This window comes from Osmerus mordax, chromosome 23, assembly GCF_038355195.1.
Source record: "Osmerus mordax isolate fOsmMor3 chromosome 23, fOsmMor3.pri, whole genome shotgun sequence".
NCBI lineage: Eukaryota > Metazoa > Chordata > Actinopteri > Osmeriformes > Osmeridae > Osmerus > Osmerus mordax.
The window spans coordinates 667,939-694,022 of NC_090072.1; the positions used below are offsets into that span (position 1 = coordinate 667,939).

At 54.0% G+C, this 26,084-nt stretch overlaps 4 protein-coding genes across 6 annotated transcripts; 3 read left to right on the forward strand and 1 right to left on the reverse strand.

The window, feature by feature from the left end:
- Window positions 1-3,358: 3,358 nt before the first annotated feature.
- LOC136967877 (zinc finger protein 32-like) lies at window positions 3,359-5,778 on the forward strand. The gene is made up of 4 exons (XM_067261842.1): window positions 3,359-3,425; window positions 3,516-3,569; window positions 3,655-3,846; window positions 5,104-5,778. The coding sequence occupies exons 3-4, from the start codon at window positions 3,707-3,709 to the stop codon at window positions 5,657-5,659; spliced, it is 696 nt and encodes a 231-aa protein (XP_067117943.1). The 5' UTR covers window positions 3,359-3,425; window positions 3,516-3,569; window positions 3,655-3,706; the 3' UTR covers window positions 5,660-5,778.
- Window positions 5,779-6,965: 1,187 nt separating this feature from the next.
- LOC136967426 (mothers against decapentaplegic homolog 1-like) lies at window positions 6,966-14,457 on the reverse strand. Of its 3 annotated transcripts, none has more exons than XR_010879498.1 (9): window positions 14,339-14,457; window positions 11,755-12,266; window positions 10,910-11,125; window positions 10,056-10,352; window positions 9,834-9,953; window positions 9,222-9,443; window positions 8,514-8,770; window positions 7,240-7,908; window positions 6,966-7,173 (listed from the first exon to the last, which is right to left on the reverse strand). XR_010879498.1 is itself a non-coding variant. In XM_067261196.1 (8 exons), the coding sequence occupies exons 2-8, from the start codon at window positions 11,936-11,938 to the stop codon at window positions 7,765-7,767; spliced, it is 1,440 nt and encodes a 479-aa protein (XP_067117297.1). In that variant the 5' UTR covers window positions 11,939-12,266; window positions 12,916-13,015; the 3' UTR covers window positions 6,966-7,764. The 3 variants fall into 3 exon arrangements, 1 of the variants encoding a protein (XP_067117297.1); XR_010879497.1 differs by lacking the exon at window positions 14,339-14,457 and adding an exon at window positions 12,916-13,015; XM_067261196.1 differs by lacking the exon at window positions 14,339-14,457 and adding an exon at window positions 12,916-13,015 and having other exon boundaries at window positions 6,966-7,908.
- Window positions 13,213-21,918, forward strand: otud4 (OTU deubiquitinase 4). Its single transcript, XM_067261964.1, has 20 exons — window positions 13,213-13,722; window positions 14,213-14,296; window positions 14,388-14,438; window positions 14,549-14,595; window positions 14,710-14,782; window positions 15,024-15,105; window positions 15,228-15,390; window positions 15,478-15,532; window positions 15,636-15,747; window positions 15,848-15,912; window positions 15,994-16,091; window positions 16,452-16,537; window positions 16,730-16,865; window positions 16,955-17,026; window positions 17,149-17,284; window positions 17,506-18,730; window positions 19,379-19,525; window positions 20,448-20,488; window positions 20,621-21,259; window positions 21,403-21,918. The coding sequence occupies exons 1-20, from the start codon at window positions 13,582-13,584 to the stop codon at window positions 21,916-21,918; spliced, it is 3,969 nt and encodes a 1,322-aa protein (XP_067118065.1). The 5' UTR covers window positions 13,213-13,581.
- A 1,043-nt stretch (window positions 21,919-22,961) lies between these two features.
- Window positions 22,962-25,686, forward strand: anapc10 (anaphase promoting complex subunit 10). The gene is made up of 5 exons (XM_067261601.1): window positions 22,962-23,202; window positions 23,946-24,061; window positions 24,483-24,573; window positions 25,027-25,147; window positions 25,254-25,686. The coding sequence occupies exons 2-5, from the start codon at window positions 23,947-23,949 to the stop codon at window positions 25,482-25,484; spliced, it is 558 nt and encodes a 185-aa protein (XP_067117702.1). The 5' UTR covers window positions 22,962-23,202; window position 23,946; the 3' UTR covers window positions 25,485-25,686.
- Window positions 25,687-26,084: the final 398 nt, after the last annotated feature.

Below are 26,084 nucleotides of genomic sequence, written 5' to 3' on the forward strand. Positions count from 1 at the left end.
CTAACCCCCAGAAGAGCAAGTATTAAGTCACACTTTGAGAGGTAGAGAGGGAGAGAGGGACGGAGGGAGGGCGCGAGAACACCCTGTATGGAATCTTTACAGCTCATGAATATTCATGAGCTGCGACCTGCTGCGACCCCTATGGAGGAGGACTCGGGGTTACCATGGTAACAGATCTGCCAAGGCACTGTGTATATCTAACCCCGTGTTACTGTAAGTTATCTCTCTCTCCCTCTCCATCCTTCTCTCTCCCTCCCTCTTTCTCTCTTTCTCTCTCTCTCTCTCTCTCTCTCTCTCTCTCTCTCTCTCTCTCTCTCTCTCTCTCTCTCTCTCTCTCTCTGTCTCTCCATCTGTCTCTCTTTCTCTCTTTCTATCTGTCTCTCTCTCTCTGTCTCTCTCTCTCTCTCTCTCTGTCTCTCTCTCTCTCTCTCTCTCTCTCTCTCTCTGTCTCTCTCTCTCTCTCTGTCTCGCTCTCTGTCTCTCCTCCATTCTCTCTCTAAAAATGTTCTGACTCACTATGTCTTTGTATTTATACTGTTTTCTCTCCTCAGATAAGGACCACCCTGGTGAGGACACTGGACAACTCTACCCCCTCCACCTCCCCTCTGCCTCCCCCCTCCACCTCCCCCCTGCCTCCCCCCTCCACCTCCCCCCTGCCTCCCCCCTCCACCTCCCCTCTGCCTCCCCACTCCACCCCTGCCCAGACTCCTCCCTCCGCCTCCCCCCAGCCTCCCCCCCTCCGCCTCCTCCCTACCTCCCCCTCCACCTCCCCCATGCCTCCCCCCTCCCTCCTGCCTCCCCCCTCCACCCTGCCCAGACTCCACCCTCCCCAGCCTCCCCTCCCCTCCTCCCCTCCACCTCCCTCCATGCCTCCCCCCCTCCTCCCTGCCTCCCCCCTCCACCCCTGCCCAGTCTCCCCCCCTCCACCTCCCCCCCTGCCTCCCCCTCCAACTCCCCATGCCTCCCCCCTCCACCTCCCCCCTGCCTCCCCCCTCCACCTCCCCCCTGCCTCCCCCCTCCACCCCCACCCAGCCCCAGGTGGAGAGAGAGGGGCTCAGGCAGCAGGGGGAAGCCCAGAGGGAGGCTCCTGGGGCTGGGCAGAGCTTGCAAGCTTGTCCCCTTCTCACCTCCACTTTGGGCACGTCTCCAGTCCTCATTATCACCCTCACCCCCCACCCTCACCCCCAGCCACAACCCCACCCTCACCCTCACCCCCACCCTCCCTAGTACAACACCCACCCTCCCTAACCCAGCCCCCACCATTCCCCCCACCCTCCCTAACCTAGGGCAGGGTTCAGGGCAGGGTTCAGGGCAGGGTTCAGGGCAGGATGTGGAGCCCCTGTCTCTCTCCTCTCTCCTGGCCTTGCTGTGTGGACCACGCGACCCCTTACAGGGCCTGGTGGGGGAGCTAGCTCCCGCCTCCCCCTCTCTCCCCGCCTCCCTCCCCCTCCCCCCTGCCTCCCCCTCTCTCCCCCCCGCCTCCCCCAGAGAGCCCCAGACCACGTCGGCCAGCTCCACCTTGGCTGCCCTGTCACGGAGGGTCAAAGGTCAGGGGGGGAAGGTTGCAAGGTCAAACCCACCCCCTTCCTCCCCCTCCCTGCCCCTCCCTCCATCTCCATCTTTGGTCCAGACCTCCAGAGCTCCAGCAAGCCGACCCATGGGGGAGAGGGGCCGATCGCCAGCCTCAAGCCCCAGGACGGAGGCCCTGTCCTGGGCTAAGGATCTGGTCACGCCCCCCCCCCCTCTCCGGTTCGGTGAAGCAAGAGATGCAGGAAAGAGAAATCTCCGCCCCCTTCCCACCACAACACACTCGCAAGAGGAACAGAGCGCGCTCCAACACTGCCACACCCAAACGCAGCAGACACCGGCCCAGCACACACGCAGCATCTGTCTGCCCGCGGCCGTGTCTCTGTTCAGCCCCGACATCACCACCAGACTGCCTCCGACCTACTCATCAGACTGTCCAGGTACCTCACACACTCACACAGGCTAACCTTACACACACACTCACACACACACTCACACACACACTCACACACACACTCACACACACACTGATCCTATGTCTCCTCTCTCAGAGGCCACTCAGCAGGCCGTGATGAAGCCTGGGGCTGGAGTGAAGCAGGAGCCCCAGGGAGGAGGGCTGATCTGTGGGCAGCAGCAGGGGGAGCCTGGCCTGGCCCCCTCCCCAGACCGGCCCCGGGGCCAGCCCTGAGCCGCCCAGCCTGACCCAGACCCAGGACTGCAGGGGCCCCGATGGAGACACACACACACTCGCCTCTCAATTACTCAGGAAACTCTCAGGTACACACAACACACACACAACACACACAACACACACACAACACACACAACACACGTCACAGTCACCCTGCCTCCTTGTGACCTCATCACCTCTTCTCCTCCAATGACAGAGCGCCAGGAAGTGAACATCCAGGGGTTACGGGTCAAGGAGGAGGGACATGGACCAGCCCTCCCCACCCCCCTGACCTTGCCCTGCCCCCTGACCCAGCCCTCAACCCTGACCCAGCCCTGACCCCTGGACCCAGCCCTCAAGCCTGACCCTGGCTCGACCCCTAACCCTTCCATCAACCCTGACCCTGGTCTGACCCCTGACCCTGGTCTGATCCATGACCCTGACCCAGCCCTGCCTAAGATGGAGAGGTTGTTCCAGAGAGATCTGTTCTGTCAGGACATCTCAGTCAAGCTGGCATCTGCTCTCCTACTGCAGCTCGTCTGGTACACACACACACACACACACACACTCTCTCTCTCTCTCTCTCTCTCTCTCTCTCTCTCTCTCTCTCTCTCTCTCTCTCTCTCTCTCTCTCTCTCTCTCTCTCTCTCTCTCACACATACATACTCTCTCTCTCTCTCACACACTTCACACACACTCTCTCACACACACACTCTCTCGCACACATAAATACTCTCTCTCTCACACACACACACTGTCTCTCTTTCACACATACATTCTCTCACACACACTCTCTCACACACACACACTCTCTCTCTTTCACACACACTCTCATACATGTTCTGTCTATCCTTGTGAGCACAGATCAGTCAGTCCCTATAAAAATCAGGTTTTCCCTAACCTTTACCTTACCCATAACCCTTAAGCTTAACCCCAAACATCTCTGTCCTTTCAGAGAGAGTACGGGACCACCGAGATATCCACAACAGGTGAGTGTCACTCACTCACTCAAACACACACACACACCTGCTAAAGACACACGCCTGCTACACACACACCTGCTACATGCCTCATACCCACAGGTACACACACACCTGCTACATGCCTCATACCCACAGGTACACACTCACCTGTGTGTGTGTGTGTCCTCTGCTCCCCAGACCTGTCCAGGAAGTCCGTCCGACACACACACCGCCCCCCATGGCCCAGGGTGCTCAACCTCCGTCAGGTACACACACACACACCTGGGAGGGGCTCTGAGTACTGTGTGTTTGTGTGTGTGTGTGTGCGCCTCATCTTGTCTTGTTTTTCTATTCAGAGAGTGAAAATGGTCTCAGTCAAAACCACACCTTGGATGTCTCTATTACTACAGGTAACACACACACACACGCACCAACACACACGCACACTCTCTTTCCTCTCACACACACACACACCACTGCTCTGCCCTCCTACAGGTGTCATGTCTGTGGGTTTGAGACGGAGGGGCGTGGCCTGTTCCAGAGTCACATGACAGAGCACCGACAATGGGAGAGCAGAGCCTTCTCGCTGCGCTGCAGTGTGTGTGACCTCTCCACCAATGAGGAGGCAGAGATGAGCGCCCACGCCAGCTCACACACACCTGAGGGGGACACACGCTGGGAGCTCAGGTAGCACACACACACACACACTCACTCACACTCACACACACACTCACACACACACACCATACGCACACTCACACACACACCATACACACACTCACACACACACACCATACACACACACACACCATACACACACCTCACACACACACCATACACACACTCACACACCATACACACACACACACACCATACACACACTCACACACACACCATACACACTCACACACACCATACACACATTCACACACACACTATACACACACATCCATGTACACACACGTGGCATTTTGTTGCTGGAGTAGTAGGGGAGTACTGTAGGTGTGTGTGTGTGTGTGTGTAACCCTCTGAGGTCTTCTGTCCTGCAGGGTGGGTGTGTGTACGTGTGCATACATGTGTATGTTTGTGTGTGTGTGTCGTTGAGTGTTTGTGTGTGGTAGAGTGTGTGGTTGTGTGTGTGTGTGCAGCCCTCTCTGAGGTAGTTCTGTCCTGCAGGGTGTGAGCTGGTCTGTTGGGGCCCTGCTCAGAGGGGAGGGGCTATGTAAATGTAAGTGGCACTCATTCTATGTGTCCTCTCCTCCTCTCTTCCCCTCCTCCTCTCTTCCCCTCCCCTCCTCTCCTCCTCATCTCCTCTCTTCCCCTCCTCTCCCCTCCCGTCCTCATCTCCTCTCCCCCCTCCCCCTCCTCCTCTCTTCCCCTCCCCCTCCTCTCCTCATCTCCTCTCCCCCTCTCCTCCCTCCTCCTCTCTTCCCCTTCCCTCTTCCTCTCTTCCCCTCCTCTCCTCTCCTCCTCTCTTCCCTCCCCTCCCCTCCTCTCCTCTCATCTCCTCATCCTCCCTCCCCTCCTCCTCTCTTCCTCTCCTCTCCACCCTCAGTGGTTCCAATGTCACCTTCTTCTCCAGACAGATTCTCCCTCACGCCCACCTCTAACCGGAGCTGTGCTTTCAGTCCTGCTCCTGTTGTGTGTGTGTGCCTTCGCTTCTAGTGTCTGCCCACTGTGTGTGTTTGTGTCAATGTACACACGCATATGTCCGTATATGTGTGTGACGTGGCACGTGAGTGTGTGTATGTGATCTGTGTGTGGTGTGTGGCTGTGTGTATACGGTCTGTGTGTGCTGTGTGTGTGTGTGTGTGTGTGATCCGTGTGTGCTGTGTGTGTGTGGTGTGTACCTGTGTGTATGTGGTCTGTGTGTGTGCTGTGTGTGTGGTGTGTGTGTATGTGGTCGGTGTGTGTGTGTTTCGTGACATTGTGTTCTGCCCCCAGATGCTCCCCCACCGGACCAGTTGCCATGGAAACCCGCGTGGGCCCTCCCCCGCCGACGGAACACTGCTGCCGCATCTGCCAAAGGTCGTTTCCAGGGCAACCGGAGCTCCTGGCTCACATCAGGGGGCATCGCCAAGGCAACCAGTACCGATGCGAGAGGTGTGGCCACCTGGCCCGGACAGCCAATAAGCTGATAGAACACGTGCGCGTGCACACGGGCGAGCGACCGTTCACCTGCGACTTCTGTCCTTACAGCGCCAAGCGCAGAGACAGCCTCCGCCTGCACTGTAAGATCAAACACGCCGCACACACACACACAACCTCCGGCCCACACACCACACACCTCCGCCTGGGGCCCCCCCGCTCCTCCTGCCCCCCTCCCTCTGCCCCCCTCTGTCCCCGAGGGGGGGAGGGGGGGGGCTGTCTCCCCTTGTACCCATCACCACCCTGCTCTCCCTGGGGCTACGCACCCCCCGAGAACCCCCGGCCCCCAGCCCCCCCCCCTTCCCTCAAACTCTCCCTGCTCAGCTACCTGGGTCTGACCAGACACACCTGAATCTGTACCAACAGTAGCTCTCCTCCTCCCTCCCCCTCCTCCCTCTCCCTCCCCTCAGTCCTCAGGACTTTAAATAATAGCTGATAATCATGCAGGTAGTGGACTGAGGACTACAGGCTGTGTGTATATCCAGCTCTACTGTATGTATGTTGGTATGTATGTCTGTATATGCTTGATGCACGGGCTTTATAAACGCAGCCTCAATATTTACCAACCTGTCTGCCTTTATTCAGTCTCCTATCGTCTGTTGTGATGTTTACATTCATATGTGTAAAGGACTACATGTTAATACACACACCTAAGTTTTTCTCAGACTTTATCAGAAGTGGTCTTGTAATCTGAACAGCGCCATCCAGCTCGTTCCCGCGGTGTCCTAGCTGCAGGGATGGGGGCGGTGTCTGCGGGTGGGAGAGGACGGGTGCGCGCGGCTGCTTGTCGGTTCGTCCAGTGTTTTGGTGGAGTGTTGACCCCGGTAAGTGGTCAAACTGTTGTCCTGGAGGTGCGCTTCTCTCTCCCAAGCTAACCGTGCAGCCCGGCGGATCCTCTCCAGCTCGCTAGGTTTCTGGTGACCATTAGCGGACTCTTCTGGACGGTCTGGGCTCGCGGGGCCGTTCTTGAACAATGTGACGTCCCCATGCTCACGCGCCCGCTCTTCATCAGTCATCCTCTTGTTTCTTTCAGATCGTTAAAACGTTAACAGAAGGTTATGGCTTCGGTTCAAACCGGCTCTGATTTTGAATACGAAGGAAGAGCGGAGTGGGCTACAGCAGCGCGTGGCCAAGGTCCACAGCCAAGATTTTGCCTCGAGCTCCGGAGGGAGAAGAGCATCTGGCGCGCTCCTTTTTCGCGTCTTCGAGCGTCGCTAGGTAACGGACTCGCTCCAAACACGTTGTTACCTGGTAACTGCATAGCGTGGCCCTGTTCCGTTCTGCTGTCCGCTAGCGGAACGAACCTGCTAACTTACCGCTAGCTAGACTTAGAATCCAGACCCACTGAATAATTAACCACAAACGCATTTTTTCTTAAAAACAAGTGTTTTTAAAAGCTACAAATGTTAATCAGTGTTGTGAGTGGATACGGGTGTAGTTAACGGGACATAAAGGGTTAGTTAGAAAAATGCTGTAGGTAGGCCTATACCAATTAGCCTAGTAGTACAAAACTGGTTCGTATCGCTCGTTTATCCAATATAGCTCTATCATAGGCAACAGCTGGAGCCTGCGCCCTAAATAACATGCCGTCATCCCGCTACCCGAACACATCAGACGGACACAAAACAGACGAATAAAACACACAAGCTTTATTCTATATAAAACATGATTTTATTAGTGTAATCTCATCCCAGACTGCTACGAGATCACTCAGAACTGTGAGGACATGCTTCTGTGTGTCAGTTCAAACGGTGAAGGAAACAAATACAATATTCTGACGGTATTAAAAGGATCAAATGGCGCCTGTAGATGTTTGCTCAGTGCGTGTGTGAGTGTGTGTTTGCCCTGTGTGTGTACAGTTGTCACCTGCAGCAAAGTAAATGTTCACTGCTGCTCTAAAAGAGGTGTGGCAGACACACAGGAACCCTCCACACTGGCCTCCACCCGTCCACCTGGCAGGTGAGCCTAGAGGTCAGGGGTCAGCTCTCTCCCCCAGGACGAACACTCAGACCAGGGGGTAAAGGTCAGACAGACAGGCAGGTTAAATAGCAACCTAACACTACATCAAGAGGTTGCACATTACTACTCCTTCCACCCCTTTCATACATGGTACATACACATCCTACTCTAGTCACAACACAGAACTATAATATGAGATCACCCCCACACGCTTGCTGGGCACAGTATGGCAAAAACAGTGGAGCAACGATTAGTGTTCAGATCGGAGGCTGCTTCCTGATTGTCCAGGCTGCTCAGGCAGAGCTAGCCGAGCCCAGATGGTCACAGCTCCAGATCCTCCTGGTGTTTCTGTGTTCTCAGCAGATGATTGCTGTGTGTGGGAGGTGTGTGTGTGGTATGTGTGTTAGGTGTGTGTGTCTGTGTGTGTGATAGGATGTGTCTGTGTGTGCAGGTGTGTGTGTGTTAGGTGTGTCTGAGTGCGTGTTAGGTGTGTGTGTGTTAGGACACAGAGGATATGGCGTTGTGAGGAGAGCCCATCTGAGTGAGCACCTTGTCCAGCCACTGCAGGGGCCCGTGCAGGTGCACCTCTATCCAGCAGGGGGTGCTGGTCACATCCTGCCGGTGGTACTCTGCTCCCCAGCCCTGCACACACACACACACACACACACACACACACACACACACACACACACACACACACACACACACACACACACACACACACACACACAGTCAATGAGAGGGTAGGACCAACAACATCTCTCACTCCAGAGATCTGTATACCTGTATACCTCTCCCTCCTCTCAGACCTCCATCCCTGCCCCTCCCTCTCTCCACCTCCTCCTCTCAGACCTCCACCCCCCCCCTCTCTCCACCTACTCTTCCCCCCTCCCCCTCTCCACCTCCTCCTCCCCCCTCCCCCTCTCCACCTCGTCCTCCCCCCTCCCTCTCTCCACCTCCTCCTCCCCCCTCCCTCTCTCCATCTCCTCCCCTCAGACCTCCATCCCTCCCTCCCCCCTCCCTCTCTCCACCTCGTCCTCCCCCCTCCCTCTCTCCACCTCCTCCTCCCCCCTCCCTCTCTCCATCTCCTCCCCTCAGACCTCCATCCCTCCCTCCCCCTCCCTCTCTCCACCTCCTCCTCCCCCCTCCCTCTCTCCATCTCCTCCCCTCAGACCTCCATCCCTTCCTCTCCCTCTCTCCCTCCACCTCCTCCTCTCAGACTTCCATTCCCTGACCCCCAGGGTTACCTTGACGAAGCTCAGGCGCACGGTGCACATCTTGGTGAGCTCGTACACTGCCTCGAAGCCGTGGTTGACGGACTGGGCCAGCAGGCGGGCGAACTCCTGGTTGTTGAAGATCTTGAGGCTGCAGCCGCTGGGGATCTTGCACACCGTGGTGGGATGGAACCCGTGCTGCTGGTTACAGTTCCTGCTCTGCACGAAGATGCTGCTGACAGACAGGCACTCAGCATACACCTCCCCACCCACGTAGTACAGGTGCACTCCTGGAGGAGGGGGCATCAGGACGTCAGCTAACTGTAGTGTGTGTGAGACTGTGTGTGTGTGTGTGAGAGACTGCGTGTGTGTGTGTGTGACTGTGTGTGTGTGTGTGAGAGACTGCGTGTGTGTGTGAGAGACTGTGTGTGTGTGTGTGAGACTGTGTGTGTGTGTGTGTGAGAGACTGTGTGTGTGTGTGTGAGAGACTGTGTGTGTGTGTGTGAGACTGTGTGTGTGTGTGTGAGACTGTCTGTGTGTGTGTGTGTGTGAGACTGTGTATGTGTGTGTGAGAGACTGCGTTTGTGTGTGAGAGACTGTGTGTGTGTGTGTGAGACTGTGTGTGTGTGTGTGAGACTGTGTGTGTGTGTGTGTGTGAGACTGTGTATGTGTGTGTGAGAGACTGCGTTTGTGTGTGAGAGACTGCGTGTGTGTATCCGTGTGTGTGTGTCCGTGCCTCACCCTTGCCGATGTGCCTGCGTGTGTTCTCGATGGTGGAGTTGCGGTTGACGTTGGAGAGCAGGCCCAGGCAGAAGCGGCTCTGGCTGCTGCTGGGGTCGGTGAAGCCGTCCACCAGCACGCTGGAGTCGCACGCCAGGTAGGCCTCGCCCACTCGGCTGTTCAGCTCATAGTACACCACAGAACACCAGTGTTTAGGTTCCTCATAGGGCACTGCCTGGAGGTCTGGGGGAGGGGAGGAGAGAGGAGGAGAGGAGGAGAAAGGAGGAGGAGAGAGGAGGAGAGAGGGGGAGGTGAGAGGAGGGGAGGAGGGGAGGAGAGGAGGGGAGGAGAGAGGAGGAAAGGAGGAGAGAGGAGGAGAGGGGAGGAAAGGAGGAGAGAGGAAGAGAGGAGGAGAGAGGAGGAGAGAGGAGGAGGAGGGGAGGTGAGAGGAGGGGAGGAGAGGGGAGGAGAGGAGGAGAGAGGAAGGGAGGAGGAGGAAGGGGAGGAGAGAGGAGATGAGAAGAGGAGGAGAGAGGAGGAGAACAGGAGAGGAGAGGATGAACAGAAGGTCATTTCACAAATAGACTCTCTCTTACACTCCTCGGGTCTTGCGTGGGGCGTTGCTGTGGTTACCTGGCCTGCTACTGTTGTCGGGGCCAGTCGTCATGGCGAGGAGGTTGGTATCCATGGGCTGGGAGCAGTCCTGACTCACACACTCATCTGGAGGCATGTAGGCTGGAGGAGGGGTGTCTGCTACACACACACACACACACACACACACACACACACACACAGGTTTAGAGAGTGTGAGTAGGCTGGGGGGGGAGCGGGAGGGCGAGGGAGAGGAGGTCTTACCTGGTACATGGAAGGGGCTGTCTGCGTCAGAGCTGAGGGGGGAGGGGGGGAGGAGGGGGGAGGGGGGGAAGGCGGAGGTGCTACTGGAGCCAGTTCCTGGGGAGCTGGGGTAACTGTTGCCGGGGGAACAGGGGAAGGCCATGCCATTCCCGGGGCCCCGAGCAGCAAAGGATTCTGGGTAGGTGGCATTGTGGGGCATGAGCGGCTCGTTGTGGTCGATGGCGCCGTGGTAACGGGCCTGCATGGGTGGCCGGGCGGTCAGCTCGTTGTTCCTGGGGACCAACACCGGGGGCAGCACTGGGGAGCAGGACCAGACAGGGTCAGAGGAGGGAGGGTGCACTACAGGGTAGTATGGAAGTATATAGGCTACTACAGGTTAGTATGGAAGTATATAGGCTACTACAGGTTAGTATGGAAGTATATAGGCTACTACAGGTTAATATTGAAGTATATAGGCTACTACAGGTTAGTATGGAAGTATATAGGCTACTACAGGTTAGTATGGAAGTGCACACTAGTGTTTAAGCAGAGATGGGAAGTAACAAAGTACAAATACTTTGTTACTGTAGATTTTTTCTGGTATCAGTACTTTACTATTTATTTTTCCTTTCCCCTCTCCTTCTCTCCCCTCCCCCGCATATATATATGCGTATCTATATATATACATATATACAAAAATTGGCATCTTTGATGAGTACTTGATGAGGACTCTACTCTACTCTGCTTTAATCTACTCTGTTTTAGGCTTCCCTTTTCTCCTCTCCTTTCACTGTGTGAAAAAAACTTTTGAAAGGTAAAAAAAACAAAAACAACCATATCACCATATCCTAGTGTCTAGAGTGGGTCATGCTCACTGGGGCTGTCCACACGGCGGTAGTGGTAGGGGTTGATGCAGACGTCCTTCTGCTTGGAGCCGAAGGGGAACACGCAGCAGTCCAGGGCCCGCAGCTCGTGGTGGGACTGCAGGTCGGGCCAGCGCCACACCCGGCAGTAGATCACATGGGGGAGGCCCTTCCTGTGGGACACCTGCAGGCGCCCGTCCAGGGAGCGGGGGATGGTCACACACTGGCCTGGACACACACACACACACAGAGAGATACACAAACACACAGGTACACACATACAGAGAGACAAGTACACTGTTATATTGCGTCTAAGGCTGGGCAGTCTATAGGGTCTAGAGCTGTCTATATAGGGTGTAGAGCTGTCTATATAGGGTGTAGAGCTGTCTATATAGGGTGTAGAGCTGTCTATAGGGTCTATAGCTGTCTATAGGGTCTAGAGCTGTTTATAGGGTGTAGAGCTGTCTATAGGGTCTAGAGCTGTCTATAGGGTCTAGAGCTGTTTATAGGGTGTAGAGCTGTCTATAGGGTGTAGAGCTGTCTACAAGGGCTAGAGTTGTCTACAGGGCCTAGAGCTGTCTACAGGGTCTAGAGTTGTCTACAGGGTCTAGAGTTGTCTATAGGGTCTAGAGTTGTCTATAGCTGTCTATAGGGTCTAAAGTTGTCTACAGGGCCTAGAGTTGTGTATAGGGTCGAGAGTTGTGTATAGGGTCGAGAGTTATCTATAGGGTCTAGAGTTATCTATAGGGTCGAGAGTTGTGTATAGGGTCTAGAGTTGTCTACAGGGCCTACAGTTGTTTATATGGTCTAGAGCTGTCTATAGGGTCTAGAGGTTGGTTTGGAACAGGGCCACTCACTGGGCTGTCCGGGGCAGCTCAGGGCCTTCTCCAGTTCCTCCATCGCTCCTTTCTTCTTCTTCAGTTTCTTCACCAGCGCGTCCACGGCCTTCTCCGCCCACTTCTCCTCCTCGTCCCCCTGCTTCCAGCCCAGCAGCCTCTTCACGGCCGGGCTGGTGAAGGAGAACAGCGACGTCACGTTCATCCTCGGGGGGGGGAGGGGCCTCTCACACACTGGGGGGAGGGGCCTCTCACACACTGAGGGGGGAGGGGCCTCTCACACACTGGGGGGGAGGGGCCTCTCACACACTGGGGGGAGGGGCCTCTCACACACTGAGGGGGGAGGGGCCTCTCACACACTGGGGGGGAGGGGCCTCTCACACACAGAGAGGGTGTGTCTGCTTGTTGCTAGGCTGTGTTAGTCCATGGGGCTGTTTTTGTAGTCCACAGTCTCCAGGTCAGCTAGCAGGCACAGAGGGGTCATGTAGGGGTCACCGGTCTGGAAAACACCTGGAGGAGTCACGTGCAAAAGTCTGCATGTGGGACACACAGACATACCAGTCAGTCAACACAACTCTTACACACACACACACACACACACCGGAGGTAACAAGATAATGCTCCCCCATCACCCCCGGTGTGTGATCCAACACCGTATCCAGTGCCTCTCTGCAGAACCGAAAATCAATTCTCTCCGTCCGGGGGGAGGCAGGGTTGGGTATCTGACGGAGAGGGGAGCAAAAGCGGCCGGGAGAACCGTTGCAGCCAAGCGCTCCGCTCCAGTGTGGTCCCGAGGGACTCCCGTGGGGAAGAGCGCTCGTGCATTATTTATCACCCAGAGAAAGGCCTGTTCTGCACCGGGACAAGCAGGCACCCTCAACAACCGTTACTATGAAACATGTACCGTTTGGTAAAGATCAACGATAACTTATTTGTAACTGACTTTTAAAAAATCTGTTCAGGGCGTTAAATCGTTATCCGCTAGCACGCTGTAGGGATTGTAACTCTGCAAAACGAGCACAATAGACTGGAAAGTTTGATACCTCGACATCCGGCAAATAACTCGTGTTTTAGCGTTTTAATCAACTATTTAAAACAACGACCGCCATCACGTAGCATGCAACATGTTTTTACACTTCACGGCCTGCTGACAAAACAGCTTATTTATGTATTTGAACATACCTTTTCAGTAATAAAATCTTTCCAAAACAACCTTCGAGTCCTCCAGCGGGCCAGTTCGGCGTCACTGTAGAGAGTGAACACCGCGCCCTCCCCACGGCGCGCGCAGGGCGGGACCTATTCCACTTTTCAATGGGTCACTTCGTTTTGTATGACATTAGTGACAGCCCGGAAGTTTCAGCCAGGACTCCTTCGTAATTCTCACAGCTGGCGTAGCAAGAAGAGCCAAATCGAATGTCTCGTATCGGCCAAGGAAAGGGGGGCGTGTTTGCCACCAGTACTAAGCTATATGAACACTTATGAAAACAAGGCGTGTTGAAGATTGTCGCATTTTATCATAACGATGTAAAGTGCTCGGAATGCTGTTAAATTTCAGTAACTTTAAAAGATCGGTGGCATAAATGAACACTATTCCGCGTTGTACCTTAGTGCACGATAGCCGGTCACTGCCGGGTGCCGTTTAATCTTCTACAGTAGCATTCCAGCCGAAACCGAAAGGAACATTTTGTAAACGGCTATAAACAAGAAACGAAACATAAGTTATTCTATCCGACTTTGCACCGTCAATTTATTGACACATAGTTACCTGGTCGACAAACTAAATGTGCCTGTAGCCAAAGTTAGCGTTGGTGTGCGTTAAGCGAAACTGCCAAAGAAGCGCTCATAATCATGGAATCTTTCCCAACCATGCAAAGTAACGAGGAGAAAGGCTTGGAAAAATGTATGGACGAATACTTGAAATCAATCGGTTATCACAGAAAGAAAATAGCCAAAGACGGATCTTGTTTGTTTCGAGCGGTTGCTGAACAGGTACAGTTAAGTTTTTCCTTGTAGGTGTGGGGCTAGTTTCAATAAGGCTAGCAATGCTAGCTACTGTAGATTATGTCCTCCCTGTAGCCCTGCACGTGCAGTCAATAAACAATGTTTTCCCACTCAAATTATTCGTGAAATCAATCAATATGATACGTTTTTGACATGTCACATAATGTTCAGTGTCATCCGTTACATAATATTAACGGACAACTTAAATAAAACTTTTATGGAGACTTAAGGTCGGTCGAGAACTGCGTAGTTTCAGTTGGTTATGTCGGATGGCTATGCTAGCAAGCGCTAGCGCTTTTTACTTCCTGTAAGCTAGCTAAATGTAGCACCTGTGACAACCTAGCTTGGAGCACAGCGCTAGGAGCTAACTTTTCACAACAGGAAAGTCACGTCAGTAGCAAAACAACATTAGGCGAGGCAGCAAAAAATAGTAGTTTCAACAATAACTTGTCAAAAATGTATCTTTGGCATCCACTAGGTACTGCACTGTCAGAGCCAACACACCAAAGTGCGAGCCACCTGCGTGGAGTATCTGAAGCGGTACAGGGAGAATTATGAGGCGGTAAGTTAAGCCCCGCGGCGCCGCAGGACTAGACGAGTTTACCTGGAGTGTGGAGATGTGTTGCCAACTTTATTATGCTCTTCTCCAACAGTTCATTGAAGGAGATTTCGAGGAGTATCTACTGAAGCTAGAAGACCCACAGGTATCTCTCTCTCTCTCACACACACACCTCTCTCACCTCTCTCTCTCTCCCTCCCTCTAGCGAGGCAATAGTGGCAAATATTTTGATTGTTGTTTTGTCTGTGTTTTCAGCACTGGGTTGGAGAGGTGGAGATCAGCGCCTTGGCTCTCATGTACAAGTAAGAGATTGTTTAATCTGCTGCCTGAGTTAGGAAACGTGCCTGGATGTCATCTCATTGCATCCTCACAAAGTTCAGTCACTTCATCATGTTCCCTGCTGGTGTCTCTTCCAGGAGAGACTTCATCATATTTCAGGAGGTTGGTAAACAGCCAGTCAGCATCACCAACAACGGCTTTGAGGACAAGGTACCTGTCTGTCTGTCTGCTCACCTGTCTGTCTGCTCACCTGTCTGTCTGCTCACCTGTCTGTCTGCTCACCTGTCTGTCTGCTCACCTGTCTGTCTGCTCACCTGTCTGTCTGCTCACCTGTCTGTCTGCTCACCTGTCTGTCTGCTCACCTGCCTGTCTGCTCACCTGCCTGTCCGCTCACCTGTCTGTCTGCTCACCTGTATTTCTGTGTGTGTGTGTGTGTGTGTGTGTGTGTTAGGTGCGGCTGTGTTTCCTGAACGGGAACCACTATGACAGCGTGTACCCCATCAGCCATGTGAAGACAGCAGCCTACTGCCAGTGTGAGTGTGTTCTCACCTCTCCCCATGTCATGCATCGCACGCTCACACACACCTGCACACACACACCTGCACACCTGCTGCTGCCCCAGGATACTTAACTGTGTGTGTGTGTGTGTGTGCAGCCCTCCTCTATGGGCTGCTGTACGAGCAGGTGTGTGGGGTTGACCGATCCACCGTCAGCCATGGTCTTCGGGGTAACCGCGGCAACGACCCCCTGAGCGATGATGTCATGGAGCCGTGTAGGAGCAGCGACGAGTCTGACCCGGAAGGAGAAAGCACTTCCTGGTAGGGAGTAACCCCTGACCCCACCCTGACCCCTCTAAGAGGAGAGCTGAATCAGAGCTGATTACTGAGTGTGTGTGTGTGTTTCAGGGCCTGTGAAGGAGCAGGTAACAGTGGTCCCAGACACAACGGCCACCATCACAAGGTACCTGACCAGCCCAGCCCAGCCCCCCCTACCCTGACCCCACCCTGACCCCTATCCTAACCCGGTGTGTGTGTGTGTGTGTGTGTGTGTGTGTGTGTGTCAGGGCCAGGCCCAGGGCCGAGGGAGAGCGAGGCTGCCAGAGAGAGCGAGGCGTTCCCTCAACCCCAACCTCTGGAGGAACATAGAGTATGACCTCTGGGTCAAGTCTAAGATAGGTACACACACTGTACACACACACACGTACACACACACACACACAGAGATACACACACACACCTCTTGCATGTAGTGATCCTGCCTCTGTCCTTCATGCAGCCCAACAGAAAATGGATTTCCGCATCGCTGCAGGCATGCAGTACACAGTAGGGGATAGGTGCAAGGTGAGCTCTGTCTCTCTCTCTCTCTCTCTCTGGCTCTCTCTGCCTCCCTCTGTCCCCCCCTCACAGATGTCTCTGCTGCAGGTGTGTCTGGAAGGCAGGAGGACCTACAGTGCGTACATCCAGGAGGTGGTGTCTGACAGTGGCCCTGTCACCGTGTTCATAGAGGAGCTGGGACAGAGGTAGGCTACACCTATCCTCTCTCATCACCTCTCCTCTCTATACCTCTCCTCTCTATACCTCTCCTCTCTCATCACCTCTCCTCTCTATACCTCTCCTCTCTATACCTCTCCTCTCTATACCTCTCCTCTCTATACCTCTCCTCTCTATACCTCTCCTCTCTATACCTCTCCTCTCTATACCTCTCCTCTCTATACCTCTCCTCTCTATACCTCTCCCCTCTCATCACCTCTCCTCTCTCTTCTCCTCTCCTCTCTCTTCTCCTCTCCTCTCTCTTCTCCTCTCCTCTCTCTACACCTCTTCTCCTCTCTGCCTAACCCTTTCTGCCTTGGCGTCATATTGGTGTGTGTGTGTGTCTCCAGACATACGGTGGATCTGTGTCGTCTGAGGCCTCCTGCAGGAGAGAGCAGCTGGAGCACTGTGGCCAGGGAGGGCAGGAGGCTGGGAGGCATGTACACTAGCACCTGCATACTACACCCTGCATACTGGGAAGCATGTACACTAGCACCTACACACTAGGGCCCGACCGATTTATCGGCGGGCCGATATTATCGGCGGGCCGATAAATCAGTCAGGCTCTAATACTACACACGTGTACTCTACATACTTATGGAATGTTCCTGTCTGTTCCTCCCCCCAGAGTGGGATACCAGAGGAGGAAGGAGGAGACCATCGCCCACGACAACCCAAGGCATCTCCCAGGCAACAGGCCCCCCTGGGCGTGTGTTGAAGCAGAGCTCCTGGCCCCCCCAGGCCCTGGGGACCAGCCCTCCCAGGTCAGGAGGGTGTGTGTGTGTGACACTTCACCGTGTGCGTGTCTCTTCATTGTGTGTCTCTTCATTGTGTGTGTGTGTGTGTGTGTCAGCAGGGGCTCAGACCGGCCAGAGGGAGGAGGCTCAGAGACAGGCCAGAGGGAGCCCCCTAAAGGCAGATACAGGTACTGCACCTGCAGCAGCACCTGCAGCATCGCTGGTCAGGGTGTGTGTGAGCAGGACGTCCTGCAGCGTGGTGGAGCAGGTGTTTGGGCTGACAGTGTGTGTGTGTGTGTGTTAGCGTTAGCAGGAAGTCCTGCAGCGTGGTGGAGCAGGTGTTTGGGCTGAAGGAGGAGGAGCTGCAGGCTAGAGAAGAAGAGCAGCAGAACCTGACCCTGCTGGAGCTGCAACTACACGACAAGCAAGGCTTCCCTGCTCTGGGGGTACACACACACACACACACACACACACACACACACACACACTGCTGCAGCTACTTACATACAGCATACACAATGTAATCCTGTGTGTGTGTGTGTGTGTGTGTGTGTGTGTGTGTGTGTGTGTGTGTGTGTGTGTGTGTGTGTGTGTGTGTGTGTGTGTGTGTGTGTGTGTGTGTGTGTGTGTGTGTGTGTGTGTGTGTGTGTGTGTGTGTGTGTTGAAGGCTCCTGCAGGAGAGGTCCAGATCCAGCCGGTGTCTGCAGGAGCTCCTGCCCCCCCCTCTCCTCCTGCTGCCTCTGAAGGCTCTAAAAATCCCCCTGCTGCCCCTCCATCTGCCCCAACTGTCTCTGCTTCCCCCCTGTCTGCCCCAGATGGATCTACTGCACCCTTGCCTGCCCCAGATGGATCTACTGTCCCTCTATCTGCTCCTAAATCTACCCCAGCTGTCTCTTCTGCCCCTCCATCTGCCCCTAAATCTACCCCAGCTGTCTCTGCTGCCCCCTTGCCTGCCCCAGATGGATCTACTGCCCCTCTATCTGCTCCTAAATCTACCCCAGCTGTCTCTGCTGCCCCTCCATCTGCCCCTAAATCTACCCCAGCTGTCTCTGCTGCCCCCTTGCCTGCCCCAGATGGATCTACTGCCCCTCTATCTGCTCCTAAATCTACCCCAGCTGTCTCTGCTGCCCCTCCATCTGCCCCTAAATCTACCCCAGCTGTCTCTGCTGCCCCCTTGCCTGCCCCAGATGGATCTACTGCCCCTCTATCTGCTCCTAAATCTACCCCAGCTGTCTCTGCTGCCCCTCCATCTGCCCCTAAATCTACCCCAGCTGTCTCTGCTGCCCCTAAATCTACCCCAGCTGACTCTACTGCCCCCCTGTCTGCCCCAGCTGGCTCTACTGCCGCTCCACCTGCACCTCCATCTGCTCCAACTCATTCTACTCCCGCTGTAACTACCCCTGAGTCCGTATCTGCCCCATCTCCCCCCTCCTCCTTCGTATCTTCCCCCCTCCCCCTCTCCACCGCCCTTCCTAATCCCCTTCCCTCTGCACCCCTCCCCTCTGCCCATCCTAGCCCCTCTGCCCATCCTAACCCCTCTGCCCCTGCCCCCCTCCCCTCTGCCCCTACCTTTACTGCCCCTGTTGTACCCTCCCCAGTTTCCTCCCTCCTTCCATCCTCCCTTGATGCTCCTGTGACCTCTCCCCCCCCCTCGCCCTCCCATTCTGCCCCTTCTGCCTCCATCCCCTACACCTCCCTCCCCCAGGCCTCCATCCCCTACACCTCCCTCCCCCAGGCCTCCCTACCCCACTCCTCCATCCCCCAGGCCTCCCTACCCCACTCCTCCATCCCCTACGCCTCCCTACCCCACTCCTCCATCCCCTACGCCTCCCTACCCCACTCCTCCCTCCCCCAAGACCCCCTCCCCTCAGAAGCCTCAGTCTGTCCCCCAGGTAAGACCCACCCTCTGAAGACACAACATCCAATTAGGGCTGGGAAATACATAAAAAACTATTATATCTTGATATTGTCCATTTTTACAATATTCAATATATATCTCGATATGTTTTCATTTAAATAATAAAAAAACATGATTTTCTTTTTCCCCATTAGAAAACATCAAAAACAATTTAGATAGAACAGCTATTGTTACAAAGTACAATGTGTAGTGCAAATTTAATCAGTTGCCATAACATGGTACTTGAAACTTGATTCATGCAGAGGTCCTTATGTGACAGGACAAAAAGAGAGTGCCTGTGCAATTTTAGTTTGTGCACATGCTCTTTGTGAGCATGTGCACAAACTGATGGTGATCTTAAAACACAAGCAACACAAGGACCAACATTTTTTCAATTGTTATATTCGATATTCACGATATTTTCAAATTTTACATTGTAAAAATTATTGCGATATTATCGCTAATATTCGATATATAGCCAAGCCCTACATCCAATCTAAAATACATAAATGCCTTTAATCCTGACCCCTGCCTCCCCCAGGAGTGGGCCAGCCCCCCCCAGGAGTGGGCCAGTCCCCCCAGCCCCCCCCAGGAGTGGGCCAGTCCCCCCAGCCTCCCCCAGGAGTGGGCCAGCCCCCCCCAGGAGTGGGCCAGCCTCCCCAGCCCCCCCCAGGCCTGCAGCAGCTGCTCCAGGACCCCCTGTACCCTGGCTTTCCCCAGGGCCCGGAGGGGGAGGTGGTTCCCTGCCCCCCCTACTGCCTGCTGCACTCTGGAGAGGACCTGCCCCGAGGTACATACAGGATGCTAACCTGCCCCGAGATACACACACGATGCTAACCTGCCCCGAGGTACACACACGATGCTAACCTGCCCCGAGGTACACACACCAGTAGTAAAGAGTAGTGCTGTCAGTTTAACGCGTTATTAACGGCGTTAACGCAAACCCATTTTAACGGCGTACATTTTTTTATCGCACGATTAACGTTCTCAACGACTACTGACGTTAGAAAAACTACAACACCACACCGGATCTAGCTAGACCGGAAACAAAAGAGGCACGCCGCACTCACTTGTTTGGGCTTGCGAGCCGGCTAAAGAGTAGTAGGCTAACGTTACGTTTTGAGTGGATAGCGAGCGCGAGACGCCAAAATGGATGCCAATAAGATTCTGAATGGAAAGTTTACTTTTAAAAAGTTGCCAAATGGTTCCATTGACAAGACCAAAGTGATCTGTGTGTTTTGTCGTTGTGAACTGAGCTATCATCGCAGCACGTCCAGTCTGAAATACCACTTGATGGCCAAGCACACAGCTGATGCGAATTCTCCGCCCCCTCGTCAAAGCCAGGCGATTGCAATGTTGTTTTCAATTTAAAAAAAACATTTGCACCAAGCAATCCGATCCACTTTTCCATGTTGATAAGAGCATTAAAATGAGAAAAAATTATTGGACAAAAAGAAATCAAGGGACATTTAGAATAGATAAAAATGTGCGATTAATCGCGAGTTAACAATGCCATTAATGCGATAAAATATTTTAATCGTTTGACAGCACTAGTAAAGAGATGATTCAGGCATGAATAGTATATAAAATAATTTTGTATTTGATTACCAGGTATAAACACACAACTCTTATAGGTACTGCTACCATATCAATGCAGACATGACTAGTAGAGAGTTGATTCTAGGATGTCTCTCTCTCCGTCTCTCTCCCAGACATCAACATTCTCAGGTTCTTCTACAACCTGGGTGTGAGGGTAAGAAACAGTCACACACACACACAGGTGCACACACACACACACACACACACAGACACACACACACACAGGTGCACAAACATTGTTTACTGTTTATGATGTTTGTGGCTAGTGACGTGTCTCCTCCCCCAGGCTTACTCGACCCCCATGTACCTCCCCTACTACTACCTCCTCCCCCTTCAGCAGGCCTTCTCCCTGCAGCCCAGAGCCCCCCCACCAGCCCCCCTCCTGCCCCCCTGGTACCCCTCCTCCAGCCCCCCCCACCCCCAGTCCTCTCTGGGGCAGTATGAGAACTCCCAGGCCCCAGACCCCCCCCAGCAATCGTACCCCCCCCATGCCCAGACCCCCCCTCGTACGGGGTCCCTCCCCTGGCCACCCCCCCCCAGACCCGCCTCCTACATGGGCCCATATGCAGGCCCCGCCCCCGCTCCCTCATACCCCCCTCCCCTCTACACACCCCAGTACCCCCCTCCCAACTACATACCTGCACCGTACCCTCAGAACACGCCCTACTACCCCCCCACCTCGCCCCACCTTCCCCCCACCTACCCCCACCCAGTCCCCCCTGGAGGCTCCCAGAACCAGGGGCCCTTCGAGCTGTCCCACCCCGCCGGCGGAGCCTCGCCCCCTGGGCACAGGGCCGCCCCCCTGGGAGACGGTAGGGGGGCTAACGCTAGCTGGTGTGAGGAGAGGGGCCAGGGAGACACAGGCTCCAGGACAGGGTCCCTGCTGGGGGAGCCCCCCCTGCCTCTGGGGGCTCCATCTGGACAGGTAGGTCACCTGCTGCTGGGGAGGGTTAGCCACACACACACACACACAGACACCTGCTCTGAGGTGCTGCTGCACTGATTGTACCCTCTCAGTATATCTCACCTTACCTCTCCTCTCTCTGTCGTCGTCCCCCCCCCCCTCAGGTCACATGGTCTCTTCCTCACTCTCACCAGACGCCAGGAAGTAGACTCCCCCTGTTCAAGGAAGTCTCTGTCGTCATGACAACACAAGGAGCATGCGATGGCTCCGCCCCCATGGCGACCAATGAGATGCGTCGGTCGGACAATAACCTCACCAGGACCTACCAACCAACCAATGTCTTGGATCTGTTCAAGGGGGTGGGGCCTCTGTATGCAGCCCCGCCCCTCTCTCAGAGTGGCAGCCAAACGGAAGAGGGGGAGGGGCTAGAATCATCTGACCCCGCCTTCAGGGGAGCAAGGGTGATGTATTCCCGCACCCGGGGGCGTGGCCGCGGTCTCGATGGCAACCGTTTTCGGGGGGGTTACCGTGGAAGGAGAGGTAGCTATGACGACCGCTGGGATGGCGGGTTCCGGGAGAGGCGCCATGGAGACTACTACTTTAAGGCCACCCCTTTTGTGTACCAGGACCGGGGGCGGGGCTACAATCACTACTCCGCCAATGGGAGGGAGGCAGAATGACTACTACTTTAAGGCCACCCCTTTTGTGTACCAGGACCGGGGGCGGGGCTACAATCACTACTCCGCCAATGGGAGGGAGGCAGAATATGCCGGCGGCCATAGGAACGGCCCTTATCCAAATTCCTGAGTTATAATTGGCACTTTTTTTGCGATTGTGTATCTTTTTTTACAGCTGTTGTTTGTTTGTTTGTTTGTTTCTGTAATCCAGATGCTGGGTTGAGGGAGCGGCTGTCTATTTTAAGCGGGAAGTTTAGTTTCCCCTGTGCCTTGGCTGTGTGCTGGCTAGACTGGCGCATCCAGGTTCACCCTGGGGTTCTGTCCTAACTTTGAATAAATGAGTTTATTAAACATGCTGATGTCTTTAATCAGAAGCTGGCCCAGGCTGTTGGACAGCTCTCCTCTCTAACGCTGCGTCGCTCCTCAGGGCATCTAGAACCCGCAGGGTTTGAATTATGGGGGGGGGGGGGCTCTGACCACCCTAATTAAGACCTGGACCCCCAAAAAGAGGTAAAAACAGGTCGGGGGTCAATATATTTATAAATTGTTACCTGTAATCGTACATATATTACAATGTATTTACCATATTCATGGCTGGAAGAATCTTGAAATATGATTTCAGAAACCCCTAAAGTGGACCATACCATTTCTTAACCTAAGACGTTAGTTGAACCCAGAGACAGAGGTATCCTGTACGCCCTGGAGAAAAGGTTTTTCGATTGTCATGCATTGTATAATTCGCACCCTTCTAGAACGTAATGTTTTGGTTTCTGAACGTGCCTCATTGGTTCTAAGGACTGTTTAGTGACTGGCAGGAGGGGGGTGTGTGTGGGCGCGCGGGTGTCTGTCCTGAGTACATGACGTTAGAGATCGTACTGTAATGGCCGGTTTGGAAACAAACTTTTTTTTGTGGAGCTTCGGTTGGGGAGTTGGACGATCATGTGACTTCTCCCTTATAAAAAATATTGTTAGCTGGATATGGCGTGACTTTAGGCTGTTTCTGTTAACCATTCAGTAAAATAATCTATGGGTGTGACCGCCGGTGGAGTACAAATTATCTCCGAGGTCAGAAGCAGGGTGTAGAAAGAATGACGTTATTAATTTGTGCGACAAGAGTTTTACTGTTACTAGGTTTCGTCATCCGCAGGCGCCAACAACAACATTGGGAGGGAGTTTCGAAGTGGCTAACTAGCCGTTACACAGAACAACAAATGTACATTTGGTAAAATATGCAATCCATGGAGAGTCGATTGTAACACCCGATAACTACACCCTTAAACCCTCAAGGTAAGGTTAACGTGCAACAATTGCGTCTGTTTGCAAAACGGGTTATTTGACAACGTCAACGAGCTAGCTACAGTAGCTCCGAGTAACACGAATCCATAAGCATAACATATAAAAAAAACATTCCAGGTTCCGTTGGTAACTAGCTTAGGCATTTGCCTTTTATTACATGAAAACATTCACTCTGAATCTCACGCTTCTACCCCTATCGGCTTGCTTTAGCAAGTCTGCCAGACAGCTTGTCTACGTGTGTCAGAATTAGTAGTGCTAGCTAATCGCCTGTTACAGTACTAGCGCTAGAACTAAACTTGGGTATCCAGGTAGACCGGTCTTTAGATGAGATGGTCCCCAAAGCAGTGACCGTCGTACTGAACGGTGTGTTTCGAAGTGGCCGTTTTTTTACCTGATATAATGTGTATCCCCTCTAACATTAGCTAGAAAAGAGCAGACATCTCCATATGATCTCAGGTTGTTCATTGTGACCAAAAGAACACAGAAAATAACACACGTGATGGCAGGACAGACCCGTTGCATGTTAGGGGATACTCACATGGTAGACAGGTGAACAAAGCATGGAAAACACTGTCGATTAATCCACAATTTCCACATTTTCAACCTTTTGAAACTTTTTTTTGGAAGTGTCCTTGACCAAAACCCAATGTGCAGGCCAGCGCAGTGCCTTGATAACTAGCTCGTTTCTGACAGTGAAGACGGTAAGTGTTGTCTGAACTGGTGTTGTGTGACAGGATGGCTACCCCGAGCAAGACCCCCCCTGGGGCCGACCCCAAGCAGCTGGAACGGACGGGCACAGTCCGCGAGATCGGGTCCCAGGCTGTGTGGTCACTGTCCTCCTGTAAACCAGGTGAGTGTGGTCACTGTCCTCCTGTAAACCAGGTGAGTGTGACCCCAGAGAATCACAAAGGAAACCCCTTCCTACTGCTTCTTAATGGTCTCTCTCCATACCTCACTGCCTCTCCTCTCTCTCTCTCTCCATATTTCCGTGCCTCTCTCCATACCTCCCTGCCTCTCCTCTCTCTCCATATCTCCCTGCCTCTCCTCTCTCTCTCCATACCTCACTGCCTCTCCTCTCTCCATATCTCCCTGCCTCTCCTCTCTCTCCATATCTCCCTGCCTCTCCTCTCCATATCTCCCTGCCTCTCCTCTCTCTCCATATCTCCCTGCCTCTCCTCTCTCTCCATATCTCCCCGCCTCTCCTCTCTCTCTCCATATCTCCCCGCCTCTCCTCTCTCTCTCCATATCTCCCTGCCTGTGTGTACCTGCAGGGTTCGGGGTGGACCAGCTGAGAGACGACAACCTGGAGACGTACTGGCAGTCTGACGGCTCTCAGCCGCACCTGGTCAACATCCAGTTCAGGTGTGTGTGTGTGTGTCTGACGGCTCTCAGCCTCACCTGGTCAACATCCAGTTCAGCTGTGTGTGTGTTCATGGGATCTCTCCTGTAGAGCTTCTGCAGGGCTAGTTGTGTCTCCCTCCCGCCCTCATCACCCTGCTGCTTCCTGTCTGGTTGTCTCCCTCCCGCCCTCATCACCCTTCTGCTTCCTGTTTGGTTGTCTCCCTCCCGCCCTCATCACCCTGCTGCTTCCTGTTTGGTTGTCTCCCTCCCGCCCTCATCACCCTTCTGCTTCCTGTTTGGTTGTCTCCCTCCCGCCCTCATCACCCTGCTGCTTCCTGTTTCGTTGTCTCCCTCCTGCCCTCATCACCCTGCTGCTTCCTGTTTGGTTGTCTCCCTCCCGCCCTCATCACCCTGCTGCTTCCTGTCTGGTTGTCTCCCTCCCGCCCTCATCACCCTGCTGCTTCCTGTCATCAGGAGGAAGACCACGGTGAAGATGCTGTGTGTCTATGCTGACTACAAGTCTGATGAGAGCTACACTCCCAGCAAGATCTCCGTCAGAGTGGGGAACAACTTCCACAACCTGCAGGAGATCAGAGTAAGACACACACACACATTCACTGACACACACACACTGACACACTCACACACACACTCACGCTGACCCTGTCCCCCCCCCTGACCCTGTCCCCCTCCCCCTGCAGCAGCTGGAGATGGTGGAACCTGGAGGCTGGATCCACGTTCCCCTCCTGGACCCCCTGAACAGCCCCATCAGAACCTTCATGATCCAGATTGCCGTGCTGGCAAACCACCAGAACGGCCGGGACACCCACATGAGGCAGATCAAGGTGTACACCCCCGTGGAGGAGAGCTCCATAGGGAGGTTCCCACGATGCACCACGGTGGACTTTATGATGTTCCGCACCATCAGATGATACCTGGCTCTCCCTCACCCAGACTGGTTCAGAAAGGTCCAAAGACTAGTCCCTTGCCCAGACTGCCTTCTACAGACTTGTCCAGACTGGTTTAAACTGGTTCTGACCCAGTAACCATGCCCTGTGCCTACTCTCCTTACCCATGTATCTCTGTATCTCTGTTTATCTGCCTGTTGTTGTAATAAACGTAACTGTGAGAAGACCTGGGCTGGTGGACTGATTTCCTGCCTGTGCTGGGCTGTGTTGTCCTGTCGTACCCCAGCTGACCACACAGGGGCAGCATCTTACTACCTCACTAGGCAACACAGAAGACTGGATTTCAAACTTTCTACAGATGCTGTTACCCCCTCCACAAATTATATGCTTTTGGTGAACAGTAAAAGCGCCTTGACATTTCTTGCTTTCTAGATTAGACACGTTCTATGTTGTTTTTAGACTGGTTATAGGTAACAGTTGGCTGAACTTTCCTTCCGGTTAGCAGGAGGGCGTGTGTGTAGGTGTGCTTTAGCGCTTAGCGCCTTGTTAGCATCCTGTTTCAAATCTGGTTGCTGATTCAAAGAGAGCGAGCAGAGAGGAGGGACCAGGATATGACACGTGTTG